Source organism: Papaver somniferum, unplaced genomic scaffold (assembly GCF_003573695.1).
Source record: "Papaver somniferum cultivar HN1 unplaced genomic scaffold, ASM357369v1 unplaced-scaffold_132, whole genome shotgun sequence".
NCBI lineage: Eukaryota > Viridiplantae > Streptophyta > Magnoliopsida > Ranunculales > Papaveraceae > Papaver > Papaver somniferum.
This window is the reverse complement of record NW_020622381.1, coordinates 9,113,247-9,135,072: the sequence shown is the minus strand read 5'-3', so window position 1 is coordinate 9,135,072 and position 21,826 is coordinate 9,113,247. Positions and strand designations below refer to the sequence as shown.

The 21,826-nt window shown below is 36.5% G+C and overlaps 1 protein-coding gene and 1 long non-coding RNA gene across 3 annotated transcripts; one reads left to right on the top strand and one right to left on the bottom strand.

Annotated features, from left to right (window-relative positions):
• Positions 1–7,705: 7,705 nt before the first annotated feature.
• On the bottom strand, positions 7,706–9,727 carry LOC113332603. 2 transcript variants are annotated; one of them, XR_003351613.1, is made up of 4 exons: positions 9,353–9,727; positions 9,137–9,216; positions 8,576–9,033; positions 7,706–7,793 (listed from the first exon to the last, which is right to left on the bottom strand). It is a non-coding gene; the product is annotated as an uncharacterized LOC113332603 (long non-coding RNA). The 2 variants fall into 2 exon arrangements; XR_003351612.1 differs by having other exon boundaries at positions 8,576–9,216.
• Positions 9,728–15,616: 5,889 nt separating this feature from the next.
• Positions 15,617–18,476, top strand: LOC113333328 (nitronate monooxygenase-like). Its single transcript, XM_026579836.1, has 5 exons — positions 15,617–15,816; positions 15,916–16,128; positions 16,445–16,540; positions 16,733–17,104; positions 17,328–18,476. The coding sequence occupies exons 1-5, from the start codon at positions 15,685–15,687 to the stop codon at positions 17,607–17,609; spliced, it is 1,095 nt and encodes a 364-aa protein (XP_026435621.1). The 5' UTR covers positions 15,617–15,684; the 3' UTR covers positions 17,610–18,476.
• Positions 18,477–21,826: the final 3,350 nt, after the last annotated feature.

Below are 21,826 nucleotides of genomic sequence, written 5' to 3'. Positions count from 1 at the left end.
ATAGATTACAGTGTTGGACAAGGTCTATCGCATGATAGCTTTGCCCAACACTAGCTCTGACTGCTAAATTCACTCATCAAATCCCAGTCGTAGACAAAATCGACTTTAGCCGATGATTTCGGCCTATTCGTCTATTTGAGGTCTTTTTATAGTGTATTCGCGCACCTTTTTTAATTTTTCAGCAGAACGTTAGTTATCTTTAGAAGATGTTCTTGAAAATCTTACAGTTTACACGTTTCGTAACCTAATTGATTCTCCCTCACAAGATTACCTATAAATGATCTAGAGATATGTTGATCCATCAAGTCTAGGATTTATAAAAATCACCTAGATACAGGTTCCATAACTATCAAAGAAGATATCTTGCCTATATTTTACGATCCCAAAGTAAAATATTTAACATATCACTCTTGTTTATGAAGAACAAAGATTTGGAAAACAACCTTTTACAACTCACGCACAATTTTTCAAGGGATGGTTTGTGTAGTTACATGAAACCTCTATTTATAGTGAATGATCAAGGCTAGATTTCTTAACTACAAATATACCTTGTCTAGGAAAGGAAACACCAAGTACTTGAATAAGCCTTTAGTCACGTATTTACGGTTTCAGTTCGCTAAAAGTTCGTGTACAATATCCTATTCTCGAAATCAACCTTTATCCACACATTTTTTCAGTATTAATAAATCACTCATAACTACTTCGTTATAACTCGAAATTGAGTGATTCTTGACTCGTTGATTTCATCTTTGTGTTCACTATAACATGAACACATTTCGAAGGTTAATGGTTATTCTCAATAAAGTATTAGGATCAAAACTCCTCGATTATATTCACAAAAGTATATTTACCATCATATGAATTGTTCCAAAGAGTGACCACTTTGTTTCAATAGATAGAGAGGTAGAACAAACAAGAGAATGAAGTATATGTTACTGACCTTTAATGAAGTTCTCCATTGGTGTTTTCGTGAGTCTTCAATCTTCAGTACTCAAGGATAGCTTTGATTTCGTACTCTACTTTTTAAACCTAATCTAGTTTGAAACTGATTTTAGAAGGCTAATTAAATCAAGAATGCATTTTGGCATATAAATTTGAAAACTGCCTTGACATACCAACCCAACAGGTTCAACCGGGTAATGCTATAAAAATCCTTCCCTATATAAGTCTTACCAACATTTCTAAATTATAAGAATATTGAGCAATATGACATGAAAAATCCCCAAGGCCTCTAACGCCACATAATTGTCAAATTGATGCATCATAACCCAAACAAGCGCATTATAATTCCAAGATGATGCACCATAACCCAAACTGATGCATCATAATGCCTAGATGGTGCCCCAATTTTCCAGAGTATGCATCATATGTTCAAGATGATATATACATTGTGACCAATGACGTATCATAAGGTCCACGCCATTTCCAAATGATGTATTTGCGTCAAAATATATCACCCGTGCTAAGTATGTATCACCAGTTCGAGATTGTGCATTATTGTAGTCAATGGTGCATCCCAAGTTTGCATCACAGATTTGAGATGACGCTTCTATGACTCATCCTAGAGTATGTATAGTAGGAAAAACACAGGGTGCTACAATTATTATTGCAAAATTTCAACCAAGAAAGACTAGAAAGAAAAAAGAACGATTATGAGAAGATTCGCGATAGATCTGAATGATTGAAGTTCCTAAGAACTAATCGAGTATAAAATAAAACCACAAAAGAATCAGTAAATTAGGAATAACTTTGTCGTTCTTTCGAGTAACAAAGTTCCAATTTTCTTTTTTCCCCATTGTATACTCAGAGAAAAGTAAAGGAAATTGATTAAAATTGAAATAACAAGGGTAAACAAAATTAAAGATTCCATTTATAGAGGTATGTTTAAGTAAAACTTATATTACAATTCATTGATCAGTTATGTATAGTTTTGAGATTAAGGATCTTAAGATGTTTCATAATATCTAGAACCTTACAGAAAATATTTTTCTGAAGATTTTTTTTCCAGTTATTTCTTATCCAGAATTGATGGCAGTCACCTTCGTTGGTGATAAATATACAATTCTTCATGATATATTTTAAAATTAATATCCTAAGTTTCTAATTAATTAAAATCCAGCTTGTGTACTTTCTAATTAAAAGTAGTAATCTAAATTTATATTCTCTTTGGTAATTTCTTCAAACATTCCGATTGCATCTTTAAATCTTCTCTATGATCTTAGTTCCCTTATACATCCCAGTATAACCGTCTGAAGGCATAATCAACATTCAAACCATGGGTTCCCTTTCCATATATTCATATAAATTCACAGCAATAAAGCTAATCACTAGATTACTATTTGAACCCACCTCTTGTTTGAACATACTCAGTTTTTCTCTCTTCTTACACTAGAAGAAGCAACATGTATATAGATCACGAAAAATGTCTGACCTTATAATATATTAATCTCTTATCAACCATATAACACCAATATGCATATCACCTTTTAAATAAGTAAAAAGTAATTAAGCAAGGGAAAAATATGTAAATGATGTTATTCTTAACCAAGGGAAAAATAGTCATTTATGACTAGAAGCGAAACGGTCATTCTATAAACCTTCTAGTTAGCCAAAGATAGGTTGGTTGGATGAGGTACACTCAAGCCTTATGGGTGCGGCTCAACCTCCAAGCTAAACGAGCTTCATTTCCTTATTGAGCCTCATTACCTTGTTAAGCGCCTCGCATATTTTCATTACCTTGCAGAGCTTCGTTACCCTTGTTGAGGTTTATTGCGCATACAAATCCACGTTACCTTAGTAAGCCTCACTTGATTTTCGAGCCTCATCTACATAATGATTTTTACTGCATGATGCCATATTGACGGTACTACTACTAGGTATCATTAACCAAGATCAAGGCTCTACACCCTTACACATCCAAAAATCCCAAAACATTAAGTTCATGACATTTGAGATTCCTTCAAACTTTGCAAGCATGTTCCTAGGTATTTCATCCCTCGAAGCTCACCAACTTGACTAGGAGTACATTCATTTGGAATTAGGGTTGCTCTCTTCCAAGATAGATATTCAGTCTTCGTTCATCCATAGAAGAACAACCGTATTATCCAGCCTCTGCTCTTTGCTCGATGAGAGATCATGCTAGGTTGATTCTCTACCTTAGACCCTTACTTGCTCCTATCATTGCACAAGATATTTCCTTGCTCCTATGATTGGACAAGCAATATTAGGCTTTAGCCTCTACACAAATTCGGTCATGCCTCTACTCCTTGTCACTGCTTGAACTCTACTAAGCCTTAGCCTCTCTATAGAATCAGTTATACCTTGCTTTTCTCATAAGAAAACGCCTATATCTAGGTCATACTTGGCCTCATACAAGATTATGCTCTCCTAATGACACACGCGGCTATAAAAAAAACTCATTGAGCTCTTCATATGACTCAGGCTTTCCGGCGCATGCAAACATGAGTACTCCTATATCAAAGTTACGAAAACCTCGGAGAATACTACCACGTCATATGACACATCATACATAAAGCCTGATTACGTTACAAATGGGGTTTGGGGGTAGACTTAGAGTTTTGTTCAAGCGGTATACGAGAAGTGCTAGTATCAACCTACTTGCACAAGAAGAGGATAATTAGTCCCAAGTGATTAGGTACGGAGGATAAACTCAACCCTTGCTCTATCCCTTTATGTTATTAAGAATAAAAGGGAGGTGCTTATATTACTCCTCATCCTTATCTCACCGTCTAGACAAGTTAACAACAACAATAAGAATATAACAAGTTCTTTGCAACTTTCTCTCTCTTAGAGCTTTTTCTCCTGCAACTCTCTTCGATTAAGAACTCTAGTATCACCTCTCTCAGCTTTCTTCCCTAGACCAACCTTACCTCTTCATTATATGACTGAAGCATCCCCTGAATGACCATCTTCTTGGTTTAGAAAAGATATGTTCATTCCACACTAATACAAATCCAAACCGTTTTTACGTCACTTAACCTTTCATGATTTTCATTATCTATATCAACAAAAATTGTACTCTGATAATCTTTAGTCATACCAATTGAGATAAGTTGAAAGACCAAAGATGATACAAATTAATGCTATTTTGGATTAAATTTCATTTGAAAACTTGAGGGAATTGAAAGAGTAAAGTAAAAATGCTTCCATTACACGGTTTTCTCCTAGCCATTTTCCTTTAAAACACGTCTCTCATTCTTTAGTATTTACTTACAGAATCACCCTTGCACCAAACTCTAACGACTTTTATATATCCGAAAGAGGATGCGTCTTTGGAAGTCATGTGGCCTTTTTTTATAACTTTGGACTCGATTCGTCAAAAGGTGTCTCCAACCAAATTATTATTTTGTAATATTTTTTGAATAATTTCAATTTCAACTCTATTTCAATGATGAAATTTCAAACGCCAACAAACACTTCTCCTCGGCATATATATAAGCATCTTTCTCTCTCAAAACCTTCACAAATTCTCTAAATTTCTTTATCAACTAAAACTTTTCATAATGAGTGACTCAAATAAAGAAAGAAACAGAAAGCGAAATCATCAAGTACCCCGTTGAGAGGAAGAAACTGGACTTGGGATTAATGTGAGGAGTTACGAAATGTTAAACAAATAGCTGGCCCTGGTGTACTCCTTCAACATATCTAGCCATCAAGGACGAAATCAATTTACCAAACTAAGAAGTTGGTGGTCTGACGATAAGATTGTTTCTCTCTAATTCCATTTTTGGATTTATCTTTTTATTTTATCTGCAAAATTTACATTACCTTAGGAATATGAAAAATTTAGGATATGCAAACTTTGGATTATGCAAAACTTAGGATGTGCAAACTTTGAATTATGGAAAATTTTACATGTTTCAAATTTAAATTATGCAAAATACAAAATGCAAAATTTTAATTATGAACATATGTTTATAGGAGTTACACCATGAGATATGTATACATTTACGGGAATATATGACGGAGATTTGCTTCCATTTGACCTGTCATGTTCAAGAGTCTTCTCAACACAATGCCATCTCATCATATGAGTGTTTCTAAGATACCAGATGTTATTATAAAAGAAATGGACAAAGCTCAAACGTACTTTTTGGTGGGGTAAAGAGGATGGTAAGGGGTTCTATTTTATCTCTTGGTCGTCTTTTAGTAAAAAAAAAACACAAGGTGGTATGGGTTTTCGAGATTTGTCTTGTTTTAACAAGGCTTTACTTGCCAAAACAGCTTAGAGATTATGTAATCAAAAGGATCAACTTTGGTTAAATGCACTGAAGCTGTGTTGTTTCCAAACACTAATACACTTCATGCAAAAAACAAAAGAAATTCTACTTGGCCCTGGCAGAGTGTCTACAACATGATTGATTTTGTTCAAAAGTTCAGCTTCTGGATCATTGGTGATGGAAGCAAAGTTTGTATCTGAGATGATATCTGGCTACCGGGTAAAGGTGCACCACTAGCCTCAATTGTTTCATTGGAAGAGGCTTCAAACTACATATTTTTGTCAGAGTTAATCGACCAGAATACAAGATCATAAAAAGTACAACTGGTCCAACATCTTTTCAGTCAAGAAGATGCAAATTTAATTCAGAGTATACGTATTCCATGGATAACAGAGGACATGCTGGTTTGGACATTAACCAGAGATGGTCAATTCTCTATTAAATCGACATATTGTAAGCTTATGGACATTAAGCACAACAGTGATGCTCCATATGATGCAGAAACATCTAAATTCTGGAAGCAGTTGTGGGGAATACATACATTGCCTAAAGTGAAACATTACCTTTGGAAATGTGTAATTTGTATTGTACCTTCCAACGAGAGTATGGCTAGAGTAATGAATTATAGAGGAAGTGACTGCAAAATCTGCAATCAAGGGACAAAAACTACACGTTACATCCTTATAAAGTGCAGTTTTTCAAGAGTTGTATGGCTTACAGTTCCAGGTGCTTGTCACAACATACAAAGTAATGGTAGAAGTATCGCAACTTGGATTTTACAGATGAAATAAATGCTTTAGTTGAAGACTGGATAGTTAGAATGGCAAATACAACATGAGAAATTTGGAGAGCTCGTTGCAACCACACTTTTCAAGATATAAGGCCTAATCCAGTTGGTGTTGTTAAGTGTGCACAACTGTTAAATATAGGGACACAAAAAACTATGAGGTTGAAATACAAGAAAGTAGCCATTGCCAACAGGGCATGGGACACATATCTCATTGGAATCTTCCTGCAGCTCCATATTTCTCAATCTGGTGTGATGCTTCATACAAAAAACAGAATAATATTCATAATACAGACATTGGAATGGTGCGTAATTTTGCAGGTCCATACGAACATGAGAGATGCATTTATGCAAATGAATACATAAATGCAGAACAAGCTGAATGTGGGGGTCTGTTGCTAGATATGGAATGGGAAAAAGAGGCAGGCATGCACCATGCGTGTTTTGAACTCGATGCACAGGCAGTAACAGAAGCAGTCAATGAAATCACCACAAAGTTGTGTGGGAAAATCAATCACTTATTTTAGATATCAAATTTATGTTTAGCAGTAACCTTCTATGGTCCTGCAAGTTTATCAGTAGAGAGTGTAATAAGCCAGCCGATAAGATGGCTAGGCATACTAGAGTCTTTATAACTTCAAGTATCTGGATGATAAATCCACCAAACTTCATTGCAATTGCATTAGAGGAGGATATAATCTCTGTAACTCAATCCTATCTGTAATAAAAAAATTCTTTAATATCAAAAGAAAAAAGTTGAAAATATTTACAGTGTTATCATTAGAAAGTGCAAGCGAACAACTTATTTGTAAACCCTGGCCATTATGATGAGCTCGAAAGAGTGTTTATATTATGGATACTAGGACAATGTCTTTTTCCAAATGTTATCCCAATAAAACAAAATGGATTCCTAAAAGCGCTAGAAGATTTGCTGGTAGCGACAATAAAATATGAATAGGATCAGTCAATCTGTACATATACATAGGCCCGATGAATGCTCGGGATCCAAATCAAAGTTGAGTGATTATCGAGAAATATTGAAGGCAAAAACCACAATTCGGTTATATAATTTATATTTATGTACAGTATATTTTATTTTTTGAAATGGTAATGTACCAAAATGACAATGTTGTCATTTCTGGTATCGTGTTGGTGAACCTGATCTTCTCGTGAACCACCAGTCAAAAAGAAGTATCAAATTAATAATTGGACGGCCAATCAGGTTGATGATGGCCAACACTCTAGCTTGAACTGCCATCTTATCGGGATTTTTTTAGTTGGGAACATTATTCATATGTCCTTATTTTTGACACTCAATAAATATATCCTTATACAACAATAAATATGTCTTTATTTTTTAATAACCTTATCCATTTAAAATTAGATTACATTAATACCCTCACCACCAACATTCAACTACCATTCCATCACCAATCTTCAACGACCACCACCTACCAACCGCCACCACCACTAATATTCCACTACCACTCCACCACCATTGCACCACCACCACCAGTCCGCCACCACCCCACCACCATTGCACCACCACCTCCAGTCCGCCACCACCACCACATGTCCGCCACCACCACTGACGCCACCACTGCTGGTCCACCGCCGTCACCACCACTATTGCACCACCACCACCACTGACGCCACCACCGCCGCCACCACCACTACTCCATCGCCGCCGCCGCCACCACCACCACTAATCCACTGACGCTGCCATCAGTCCGCTACTGCCATCACCTCTGACGCCGCCACCACCACTGGTTTTAGATATTTTGTATCAGCAGCAGAAGTTGATCCAAAAAGAAAAAAGGATCAATAGTAGAAGTTGATCCAAATTAGGGGATCAACGACAGTAGTTGATCCAAAAAAAAAATGGATAGACACTAGAAGTTGATCCAATTTAGGGGATCAACAGTGGTAGTTGATCCACTAAATTGGATCAACAATGAAAGTTGATCCTTGTAAATGGAGTGAACTTGGCGTGAGTCGAACACGCATCATCTGACATGGAGTCGGTCATGCTACCATTGCACCACAAGTTCAACATTGGAAGAAAATTACATGATTTAAACTACAAGCATGATTATACTTATCCAAAGGAAATATTGTAAACAACAGGAGTTGAAAGGATCAACAACAATAGTTGATCCCATAAAAAATTGGGTCAACAACAGTAATTGATCCAATAAATGGGATCAACAACAACAGTTGATCCAATAAAAAATTGGGTCAACAACAGGAGTTGATCCAATAAATAGGATCAACAACAATAATTGATCCCATAATAATGAGCAACAAACTGGCATGTACATGAATCAGTTCTAAAATATATAAACATAGAAACAACCAATTAAATTTGATATAAAGAAGAAATGTAACATATAGAAGGAATGTATCAGTGGAAAATGCAAAAATGTGTGCAACACCAAAAACATGCTCCCACGTGTTTCTGAGCTTGGGTGTGTTCATTAACATTTCATACGAAAACAAAGTATTCCTTAGAAACCATTGTAAGATAGTGAGATTGTGATTTACTTACAAGAACCCTGACCTCCAAGAGCTAAAGCTTTGAATACACCAGTTCCACGTCGAATTCCCCATCAATAAGAACAACAATTCTTCCTCCAACAGCTTGCAGAACACGCAATTTAAAAGTTTGATAAAATTACAATGTTCGAAAGGATAACCAAGATAGTCGATTGCCCCGTACATTTCAATTTAAAAAGAATCAAGCGTTTGAAAGGCGAAAAACTTCAACATTCTACCCATTTTCCTGCAAAACAAATAAGAAGAATTGTACTGTGATGGAATGATAAGCGACAATCTAAATATGATACTTCCAGAATATATTGGCTACACAGTTCTTAGCATTCCCATGAAATCCACATCTATAATACCCAAAATACGACTACATGACCATTAACTCGCATATAATACTATATGAAATTGGCAGAAAACCCCTGCATAAGCTGAAGACACCATCGCGATCAATGATACCTGTTGGCAATAATACTGAGATTAATCACCATTAAGTCAGCACTGCAGTTTCCAACAATGATTACAACAACAAAAAAAAAATCTTCGGAAAGGGTTAGCTCACAGGTAGAAATGCAGAAGTTCACTGCAATTTAAGGCGCTACTAATCCAATAAGAGAAGGTTCAATCCAACGACCACCACATCTATCATCATCAACAACAGCAAAAACTGACGGAGCAGAAATTTGTCTTCTATAGAAAATCTTTTGAATTTCAAATTAATAAGCAGAAATTAAATAGGGCATCAAATAGGCATGGTACGCAGCTAGCTAATGCTTACCAGTATAAATCGAGCGGAAATCACCATACCCACCAATATTTGTATACCTTTGTTGTTTCATAGCGAGAAGAAAAACTAGTTACACCACCGCCATACGGCACCAGCAGAAACTTAATAAACAAGGGAACGAAGCTAAACGATGCGATCTCTTTTATCTCCATCAACCAATTGAGAAAATGAATGAATTTGAATTTGGATCTGTAAGTGAATAGATCGAAAGAACAAATCCAGAAAAGAAAAAGGAAAAGAAGATAATTAATCATACTTCTCAATCTGTTTGTTCATAATTTGGAGGCGGCGACTTCGACGATGATGGTGGAATTTGTAAAACAATAATGGATTGTTGATGGTGATGGTGGGAGCGACGGAGGCATTGGAGATTTATCTCCTGGGTTATTAGATAGAAATAAAGAAAGAAGAAGACGTACAAGGTTAAATACGGAACTACAAATATTAAATTTTTAATTAAAATTTTGATTGTGCCATTAGGGATATTTGTAAAGTCTGTTATGAATATTTATGAAGGTCCATTAGAAGGAGGGATAACAATTCAATTTTCACTTTTTTTTTTAGTATCACAGTTAAGGGTGCACAGGAACCGAGCCGGACCGATGGAACGACCCGGAACCGGTGGAACCGTACCTGGTTTTGGACCGAACCGAGGTACAAGGTACAGGTACCGGTCCAAAAAATAGGAACCGGGGTCTGGGGGTACAGGTACACGGTCCTGTACAAGTACCGTGCCGTACCGGACCGAATGTCCCGAATGATTAGAGCCGTTAGATTTAGGGGATAAGGGATCAGTATTAGCCGTTAGATTAGAGGGGGTATATAAGCGAACATTATAGGGTTTCTGTTTCTCTTCTCATTTTCTTCTTCTTCTTTTTTCCGTCTCCTCTCTGTCTGAGAAGGGACGAGCGGCAATCTTCTCCATTACAAATGTTGATTAACAGAGACGAGCGACAATCTTCTCTTCTCCATTACAAGTGTTGATTCAAAGGGTAAGCGTTGATTCAAACGGTAAGTAATTAAGATTTGTAAGCCAACTGAACCTACTTTGAATCTCAAGTGTTGATTCAAAGGGTAAGCGAACTGAACCTAGGGTTTTGTAATTGAGATTTGTAATAATTCTGAATCTTCTGAGAATCTGAATCTAATAATTCTACCTTTAATCTTTTGATTTTTCAGATTTGTAATTGAGACTTGTTCATCAGATTTGCAAGAGTTGATTGATTTGGCTTGGATTTGGTAAGAATTCTATCTTCTTAACATTTTCTTTTGATTTTTCATTACTTTTGTTAATGAAATTAGGGTGTTAAATAAAATCTGGGTTTTGCTTTAGTTTTGTTGTTTAATGTTTGAAAGATTGAGATCTTATCTAATTGATGTGTGTTTCATTGAATTGTGATGCTATGCTCTGTTTTATGTTACTGAATTTGTGATTTTAGGGTTAGGGTTTTGTTTTTGGATTTGTTTGGATGAGAATTGATCAATTGAATGATGTTGAGAAGATCCAGATGTTATCTTGATTTTGAGTATGAGCTGCAAAATCTTTGGATTGAAAGTTTAGCTGAATTGCTAATAACAAGCTAGTACTTGTCTTAATTCAGGGTTCATGTTTTGTTATTGATCTGGTAATGTGTATCTTGATGTGTGTAGTTAATTTGAGAAATTAAGGTGTTAATTTGTTTTGGTGGTGGTTTTGTAGTTCTCATCTTAATTATGAATTAAAGTTTGGTCTTCTGGATGTTGATCATTCTAGGATGTTTAGCTGATTAATGAATTGAGTAATGAAGAGTTGTTATGTATGTTGATGGGTTAAATGTGTTGTGATGCAAGCTGAGATGATATTGAGTTACTAACTGCTATTATTTGTTTGGCAGCGTTACTTGGTCCTATCAACACTGATGACACCACAAGTGCTGCTGATATGGATTAGAAGATCAAGATTCAAGACTACTGCATCACTAGTTGCACTGCTAGTTGTTCTTTTTTCAGATTTTCTCATTTTCAAGACTTAGTGTGTGTGTCTGTGGCTACTGCCTACTGCTAATTGTTGTTTTTTCGGATTTCCCAGACTTTAGTGTGTGTGACTGTGAGATTGTCAGTTTGTGTGCTACACTGCTATTGCCTACTGCTACTCAGGTTTTCAAGACTTTGTTTGTTTGGTTTGCTAGTAATATAGCTACTTATTAATTGTTGCTTTGTTCTAAGTATGAGTTATTACTTAATATATTGAAAAACAGGTAAAAAACATGTACTTAGATTATCAGAGAAAAAGACATATTTCTGTCTGGAAAAGAACTGATTGGAACCGGTACCGTACCTGGTACCGAATGGAATCGGAACCGAGGTACAAGGTGCAGGTATCGGTCTAAAATTTTGGAATCGAGACTAGGGAGATACAGGTACTCGGTCTCGTCAAGAACCAAGCCGAACCGTACCGTGTGCACCCTTAATCACGGTGATGGAGCGAAGAGGACGCAAGCTTAAGGCGGTCTGTTCTATTTATGGAAAAGGTGTTCAATGCTTCCGCAAAATACACCTTCTCTGGCCAGCACTTTCAAGCAGAGAGATTTAATTTCTGATGAGAATTTCGTACAGTTGCTAAACAATGACTAACCTTGGGAAGGTACCGAAAAATTTGTCGATGAGGTTCTCCTCACTCCTAGCTCCTACCGAAAGCGCTGCCAACGAGATTGCGTCCACGCCTTTTTGATGACTTGGCAGACACAGATTCTTTATTTAATATACTGATACTGACGTCAAACGTATATAGTTAGGTTTTATCGAAAAAAATGAAAGGCGCCCAGGACTGTCTTTGCCGATCGAGAGGATGTGAATACGAGTCGAGAAAGATCAACTTTAGTATTGGTGCGTTATCACTCTCTTTCATTTTCATTTCAGATAGGGTGAATAGACAGTTCAAATACTTGAGGTCATAGCTGGTTACTCCATGATACCTTTCTGTGGGACCTCCTTGTTTTACCAAACTCACAACAATCAATGATATAGCTTAACATCCAGTACCTTTGTTTTACCAAACTCCCAATACGTTTGTGGTTGTGATCAATCGAATCCTTGGTACAAACCTATGTAGTCGATTCCGGTCATTTCGGCCGAAATTTCGGCGAAATTCCGGATTTCGGTTCAAGAAGACACGATTTTGTTAATTTCGGTCGGACGAAATCTTTGCGAAAATTTCGGCCGAAAACGCGTTTTTCGGTCGGAATTGATTTGTCTTGGCCGGATTTTTTTTTTCTTTTTAAATTGAGTGGACTAGTCTCACATACAAAAATTAAAAAGATTAATTCACTCACTAGTATTATTGCTTGTTGCTGTGTTTGAATTTCTTGGGCTAAAATTATTATTTGGTGTTGATGATGAGGAAGGTGGACAACCAGATTTACTAATACTATGTTTCTTTTAAGTGATTATCGATACGAGGATATAAAATATGAAACCGAGATTTTAAAACGGAATTTCCCCGAGACAAAGTTGTACCAGTATCTCGGTGTCGACCAAGACAATCCGAAATCCGAAATTGACTACCTTGGTACAAACATTCGTCATCCACTGGAAAGATGATGTTCACAGTCTACATCAAAATACTCGCTGTTCATATTGTGATGATTTGTCTTATCTCGTCTGGGTGGTGACTTTTGTGTATACTGGCGTTACTGGTAGCTTTATCTGGCTTTTTCACGTGTCACTTTACTAACCTGGCTTAATTGGATATACGCATATTAATTGGGTATACCTAATGAGACAAAATCCAAGACATTATGAAGTAAAAGAAGACACCCCTTAATCTTGTATTTTCTAAATGGCTAATATGTCCTTGTTTAATTAACACTAAAAATTCTGATTAGGTTAATTAATTGGGTTTATATTAAAATTTTGAAATTATGAATTTAGTAGATTAAACCTTTAATCCGTCTTATGAGTTCGATTTCGATCAAAAAATTTAGTTTTGAAAATGTGAATGGTCGGCAAGATCGACGTTTGAATAAGGTGCCGGCGATGTTTCACCGGCATGGTCGACGTTTGAATAACATGCCGACCAAATACACCCGGCATGGTCCTTGGATGAAGAAAATGCCGGTCCTTTTTAGGCCGGAATGGTCTTTGAATGAAGAATACGCCGACAATCTTGGGCCAGCAATCTTACGGTCGGCATGTAAATATTTCCTACAACGATAGCCGACATGCACATAATTTATAACACTGCCGGCTGACCTATAGTCGGCATGCTAAGGATTTATAACCTTGCCGACATGTACTTATACCAAACAGAAAACAGAATATAAGAAGATGTAATTCACTTTATTCATGCAATTTTGGTTACTACATTGATTGAAACATAAAATACAACTCTTTGTCGACGGAAAACGAATGCACTTAGCATGTGTATCAAGCCTTTGAACCCCTAGGCGACCCTAGTGGACGAGTTATAGTCTCGTGAGGGTTTACATAGAGATCTACCCACAAAACCTACACTAAAACCATCAATCTTCGTTGGAGGAATCCCATTCATCTTCGGGCTGCATGAAGTCCGGGGAATACTCCGGGATTTTGGAGACCATGAATTCATAGCTTGCATCGAATGCGAATGCGAATGCTTCCCCATTTTCCTCCAAGTAGCGCGCTTTCACGGCTTCATGCTACAAAACAAAGCACAAATTTAATTTGTTAGTGGTGTTTAGTAGGAAGATCAAACAACATGGATCACGTAAAATAAACCACAAAAACATTTACAAATTGTTCAATGGACAAGTTGAAGTTGGTAGCGTTGAAAATCCAGGGTTGGAGAGCTAAAAAAGCAAGTATCGCATTTTCAATGACTAAGTGCCTATCATGCACTTGTTGCACACTTCTTCCATTCGGATTCCCAAACTCTTGTCTAAATTTTTTGTGTACCCTAGCCCAAAAGGTTACGGCATCCACCCTTATGGAGGACTCATGTCTAACTCGAGTTTCCGCGTACCACGCTTTGGTGATTGTCAAATCTTCGTTTGAATCAAATGAAGCCATTGTTGTATGTAGAGAGCTATTAGGTGAGTTAAATGGAGTGTATGATGATATGAGCTTTTGAGAGTATATGCAAATAGTTGTGTGTTGTTTTGTAGAGATACGTAGTGTATTTATAGGATGGTGGCCAAATTTGACCGTTATAGTGCCCAAGTACAAGTCAATCAATGAAATTGTACTTGCAAAAAAAGTTGAATTTTGAATTCGCCGGCGAGGTTTGTTTTCCCCAGTTTGCCGACTAAGTCCGGCCGGCAGGGTCGGAATTTTGTTACCACGCCGGCCTTATGATGATTTTAGGCATCAGGAGAACATTTTCTTCTCACTACACCAGATTTAGTGATTAGCAACGGTAACTGGCAGTTGCAAAGTGGGGTTGCAACAGTTCCATTCTATTACGAAATTCGATGTTGTAATTTTTCGCAACGGCCACATTGTCGTTGCAAATTTTCAGTCACAACAGTTTGTAACTGTTGCGACGTCAAAAAGTCGCAACTATTTGAAACTGTTGCGAAATTAGATTGTCGCAACAGTTGGAAACAGTTTACGTGGTGGAAAATTAATTGGAGTTTTCGAATCGACGATTTCGATGAATTAATCGACGAGTTTCGAGTTTTGATGGAGAAGAAAAAGAGAGCCGGTATGGTTGTGGAGGAGAAGAAGAAGAGAAGAAGGAAGATGAAATGAAAATAATAAAACTGATTTAGGGTAATAGGATTATAAAGAGTAAGGGTATTTTTATAACTTACCCATTAGGACTCCCCCTAAAATCTTTAGGAAAAGTCCACTTAAAGTTGGGTATATTCCAATTAATCTGGGTATACCCCAATCAAGCGAGGTTTATTAATGATTCAACCGGCTTAGAAAATAACTTAAAATCAGCCACCAGGAGTTGGAGACTTCCCTGACCCTCTCTCTATATGCGAGAATTCAGATGGAAGGCGTGTTTGACCAATTTGGATCCTTCCCTCTCATGGGCACTAAAAAGTCAAGTCTTCGAGAACATGAACAACTCTGAAATGTGCTTCGTGTAGACATTACAAAGAAACTGCTATAGAGGTTATTAAGCTAATCACGTAATTATATTCGTGCTGATTGTTTTTGTTTCTTTCAATTATCGATATGCACCAAATTGTTGGTTGAGCTGGCTTTAATTATTGCCTAGCTCGTTAATGAACAGTACATATAAATGGATTCCCTATTTAAAGCACAAACAAGAGAGATGTGTTCTCTAAAAAAGCGAGATTGGGGTTCCGCCTAAAGTACTTCCTAGAGAGAGGCAGAAGATACAGCAGCTAAAGAAGATGAAATTCGGAGGAATTCTTGGATTTGACAATGGAATTATATTAGCACCTATGGGTGCTGATGTCTCTGGACCTCAACTCGTAGCTGCTGTTGCTAATGCTGGTGGTATCGGACTCATTGCCAGCCCTGTTGTATGATCTCTCTAACTCTCTATGTATCACCACCATCACTATTCTATGTATGGGTTGTTTCTTCTAAATCGATTTCATTCTTATTCATTTGAACTGCAGAATAAGTACGAGTTGATGGTGAAAGCAATACGGCAAACAAGGAACCTAACAAAGAAACCATTTGGAGCAGGAATATTGTTGGAATTCGATCAAGAGAAAACAATCAACGCAATATTTGATGAGAAACTGGCATGCATGGAAGTATATTGGGGTGATTTTCCAAAAGAAATGGTCGATGAAGCTCATAAACATGGCGTCAAAGTCATCCATCAGGTATTCATTTATCTTTTTCTCTATTTGATATAACTATCGTGGGTTTAGGAGACCTCGCTCAACCTAACAAAGCTGAAAAAACAAAATTAACAAACACCCCAACTCTTATGTGACAATTCTGTCTGTGTGCCTGGCCGATTTATCGTCTGCAAGAAATACTTTGGGAGTTGGAAATAATTGCCTAAATGAGGCTTAAGATCACTACAAGTGCAAGTAAGCTACAGTACAGACAGTAACAGAGACATAGAATCCAAGCAGGTGATATTTGTAGGTTTTCATTAATAACTAAAAGTACCGTTTCATTAAAATTTGTTAGGTAGGATCAGTCAAGGCAGCTAAGAGAGCACTAGCAGCTGGAGTGGATTGTGTTATAGCCCAAGGTGTTGAGGCTGGTGGTCATATTGCTGGTACAGTTAAGTAACAACCAACAAAAATTTACATCTACTTATTTACTCTCCAATTTTTACATTTTCACTATTTTTATTTAACTCTATAGATAATTTCCGTAGTAGTTAGAGGATGACGTTGGTACCAAAATATTGACGTCCTATGAATTCTGATTGTTCAGTTCTACGGCGAGTTTTAATATTGAATACATAAACAGGTTTCCTTGACGGCGTTGGTACCAAGAGTAGTTGATGTTGCTAAAGATTGGGGAATTCCAGTGGTTGCAGCTGGAGCGATCAGTGATGCACGGGGATACGTTGCCGCCCTTGCGCTTGCTGCCAAAGGAATATGTGTGGGTACAAGGTTCATAGCTACACATGAGGCGTATGCGAATGACTACTACAAACAACAATTACTAAACTACAAGGAAAATCAAACAGACCGTACTGATTTGTATGAACGTCTCACTTGGAGAGCTTATGTTCGTTGTCTCAACACACCATTTCAACAGAAGTGGCATGACGCACCTGATACAGTTCAAAACGACGACTCTCAACCTATCATCGGAAAGTCCATCATATACTCCAATGTACGTTTCGCAACTTCGGAAATTATTATAGCTGTGATTCTAAATACAAAGGAAACTGAGACATTTCATGGGAAACAGATATTTCTATTCCACAAACATAACAAGCATTTAAATTGGGAAAAGTGACCTTAAGGGCCCATAAGTTTTTAAGAAATGGCCCAAAACAAGGTCATACTTGACAAGAACTTTGTTTAATTTTCTGTTAAATTTGTGACAAATGCAGGAAACAATTCTTCGGAGATTTTCAGGTCAAGTTGCAAATCCTACTACTACCGGAAAACTAGAGGATATGGTGATGTATGCCGGCCAAGGTGTAGGGCTAGTGAATGATATTGTTTCGGCACGCGAAGTAATTAGGAGATACATAGACGGGGCAAAAGCCATAATACAAGAAATGGGTCAAATATATCTGACTGAAAATAATCATAAAGGACATGGAGCTAGCATTGAAGAAGAAGATGATGAAGCAGACCTTATAGTGGAAGATGGCTGGGCTTGGGTTTAAAACAAGTGTGATTTGTGGCACATTGGACCCTACTATTTAGGGGTGCACATACCCTACCCATATCCGCCAATCCTACCCTACCCGCCAGTGTTTTAACCATATCCTATCCTACCCACTATTTGGCGGGTAGGGTAACGGGTAAAGATTTTTTTAACCGCCGTTAGATGGGTAGGGTGATGGGTAAAGTTCGAAATTATCCTACCCTACCCGCCTATTTATCTAACAGCCGTTTGTAGCCGATGATCTTTCTATTATTGATCATCTTTGCCGTTGGTTTTTTATTAATCAACTCAACCTAAAAACTAAATTCATTTTCGTTTCATCTCTTCATACTTCTCCTCCCTAACGAAGGGCCAGTACTGTTGCATCTCCGCCACCTCCACCTCCACCATCTTCTCAACTTGAGGTCAGAGAAAGTAAGAAGCGGAAGAGGACATCTTGGGTATGGGGGCATTTTACGACGAGTTTTGATGAAGATGGTATTAAATGGGGGAAGTGTAACCATTGTGAAGGCATGATGCTTTTGTTTGTTCATTTTTTCCTAGTTAGATTGGCAGTACCATTGGGTACATATTTAGATAGGATGGCTCTTATTTGTTGTGTTGTTGCAAGATTTCATTTTTGTTTTTGGGAAACATTTTTTGTATACACAGTCAAGGTAGTAACTAGTAACCAGAAAATCCAGAATATAGAAAATTAAAAAAGAAAAGAAATAAAAAACGGTTATACCTGCCACCCTATCCTACCCGACCCGCCAATTAATGAGTCGGGTAGGACCTTATCCGTTTAGTGGCGGGTAAAAAATTTCTTACCCACCAGTCAGCGGGTAGGGTGGCGAAATAGGCCATATCCTACCCACCCTACCCGTTGTGCAGCCCTACTATTATTGATCACTGGAGCTTTCCTTCGATTAGAAAATTTAATTAATTCAATTGATTGGTTATCCTTCGATTTCATTTGATTGTGTATCCTATATGTACACATATTCGCGTACCTAATGTATGTACGTATGCACCTCTCATTTATTTATTTTTCTGATGAAAAGGTTAAAATATTAATTAAGTAATATAATGCCCTAAATTTATAAAAAAAAAAAAAAATTATCAAGAAAACATTAGATATAATGTTTGATTTTCAAACTCGTTGGTAGAAGTGAGTTGACATCGTAGAAGTGAGTTGACATCTGTTAAAGATTTTGATCGTGGCTTCTTTTTTAATCGAGTGCGTCGCTCTATTGTGATCTCTGTTTATATATTGAGTTTATGTTTATGGAAGTTTTTCTCAAAAAGAAATCATTTTTTCGACAATATTTGACTGGATATACCCGTTCCTTTATTGTTGACTGTATTCATTAGGAGTTTACAGTCTGTTACTACGGAGACACTTGAAAATAGATTTTCTTCTAGGCATTTTATAACCTTCAATAGCCTGTAGGGTCGAAGAAGCCCGTTCGGAGCTAGCTGAAATATGCATAAATATTTCTTGATCCACTGAGTACAGATAGAAAGCACATCTCATGCATCAATGAAAATCCAATCTGACTTAATATTGGACCATGAAGGTTTAGTTTTCTTTTCTCCTTAGACACAACGAATTATGACATTTTCTTTATTATTTGAAGATTAAATAAAAAAATTATTTGGTATATTAAATTTGTTGGATCTGGAATAATTCTTTCGAATACTACCGTCGATCTATGTTTCCATATGAACCAGCGCAGATGGTTGCAATCTTTTCATTAAATTGCAAAAAACTTGAGTCTGATATCCATTTTTCTACCCAGGTGCTAATGAAATCTGCATATATGAGAATTTAATATGCCCAACGGGCATTCAAATCATATGGATCTAGCAAAAGGACATATTTTGAAGAGATGTTGTTCCGTTTTCGTATCTTGTGTATCACACATCGGTGACTCTAGCGAAATCTCCTAATCATGTATTGTTAGTCTACTTGTAGTAGATAGGGCCTTCTGAGATAATTTCCAAATAAACATTCTAATTCTTGGAATTACTTGCATCTTTCATAACATTCTCCGATGAAACTCATTATTGTTCCCGTTTACTGGATTTTGGTGAATAAGAAAGTTAGAAATGTTTTTGGCCGAGAAAGCTCATGAATGGTGATATTTTCCATCTAATTCTGTATGTATTATCACTATTTGAGGATACTGGGAGAATACTTTGCTTTGCTTCTTAAAGTTTTACCCATAATTGATTTGTATGGTAATACTTTGCTTTGCTTCTTAAAGTTTTACCCATAATTGATCTTTTTATGATATTAACCGACTAGCCAGCTTTGTCAAAAGTGCTAGGTTGAAGATACACGTGCCCTTTTCGATTTTGGTTTACATATGTTGATCCACGCCTTTATATAACCTCCTTTTCCTTTTGAATTATCTTTATTCCACCAAAAATGTCTTTCAATTTTATCTAGCTGGTCCATAGTTTCTTAATTTGGGTACGTTGGATAGGTCTATATAATGGACTATATTAGGACTGTCCTACCCGTTTGAGATAACAGTTTTGCTTTCCAACCTTGTAAAGTTGTATAATGTTTTTGGAGAATAGGCTCGAAGTTTTCTTTCATGTTTTCATCAAAAATGAGAGGTGTGCCGAATTATCAATCATTTTTTGTCATCAGGGATAATTTTAAAAAAATTGCTATTATTTTTCCATGTTTGGGATGAATTATAGGGCTAAAATAGATTCAAGATTTTTGGAGGTTCACAAGTTCACCCGTGATTTCCCCAAATATAGATAAAAATATCTAATAAATTTTTTGCTTCACCTATCCTCTTTAGTGAAAAGGAAACAATCACCGACGGAGAAAAGGTGGAAGGTAATTGGGGCGTGTTTATTTATTCTAAGTCCTGAGATTTTTCTATCCTTCATGGATTTTTCAAGGAGACGTGAGAGAATCTCCATGCAAATAAGAAAAAGGTATGAGGAGAGCGGACCACCATGTCTACTTTCGTTTTACAAAAAAAAATTGGGCATGTGGAACCGTTTAATAGAATAGAAAAAGAGGTAGTGGAGATGCATTGAATAACGAGATTAACCTAGGTATAACTAAAACCAAACAAAATTAAGGTCTATTTAATAAAAGGCCATTCAACCATGTCAAAGGATTTGGAAAGATCTATCTTTAGAGCCAAATAACTTTTTTTTTTGACATTGGAAGTCTTCATCGAGTAGAGGAGTTCATGGGAGATGATAATGTTCTCGGTAATTTGTCTCCCTAGAAGGAAGGCGGGTTGATTATGAGATACGATTCTATTTAATATATGTTTTAGACTATTGGTTAGGATTTTAGAATATATGTTTTAGACTATTGGTTAGGATTTTAGAAGTAAGTTTATAGATGGTATTGCTAAGACTAATGGATCTAAAAAAACATTGGTTAGGATTTTAGAAGTAAGTTTATAGATGGTATTGATAAGACTAATGGATCTAAAATCAGCAAGCGTTCGAGGAGTGGTGATTTTTGGGATAAGAACAATATATGAATGGTTGAACTCTTGAATCATAATCCCTGTTCTAAAAAATCTTGGATATAATGAAAAATATCCCCAATTAACTTTCAAAAAACTCGGTTGGAAGTTTTCCGGACCTGGAACTCCCCATGGGTTCATGTTAGAAAGAGTGAACCATATTTCTTCTTTAGATGAAATTTTAATTAGGGAAGAGTTTTCCGAGTCTGATATACACAGTTTAATTATTTCTAAGAAATCAATATTGCAGTTACTAATTTGAGAAGAACCAATCTGGGTGAAATGATTAATAAGAAATGAGTTGATTTGATCTCGATCCGTAAGCAAAGACCTGAAGGTTCCTAAGGGTATGAACTACATTTTTTTCTACTTGAGGATGAAGCATGGAAATATATTTTTTTCATATCATATTCTTCAAAGAATTTATCGTGGGAAAGTTGATGGTAGTAATCATTTCTAATTTCATATTATTTCCCAAATTCGGCTTGAAGATTTTTTAGGTTATTTAGCTTGAATGAGAAATTTCTAGACTTATGATTTTTTTTCTATTTTATTATTTAGTCTTGTAATATTCATATGGATACCAACTTATCTTCGCATTTCATCTTGTCCTCTTCCCTCTTCTCCTCTACCATACCGACCAAAATTGATCCCCATTCATTAAAACCGATTGAAAACTCCTCTACATAAACTATTAAAAATGACGTGATTGAGAAAGTAAGTG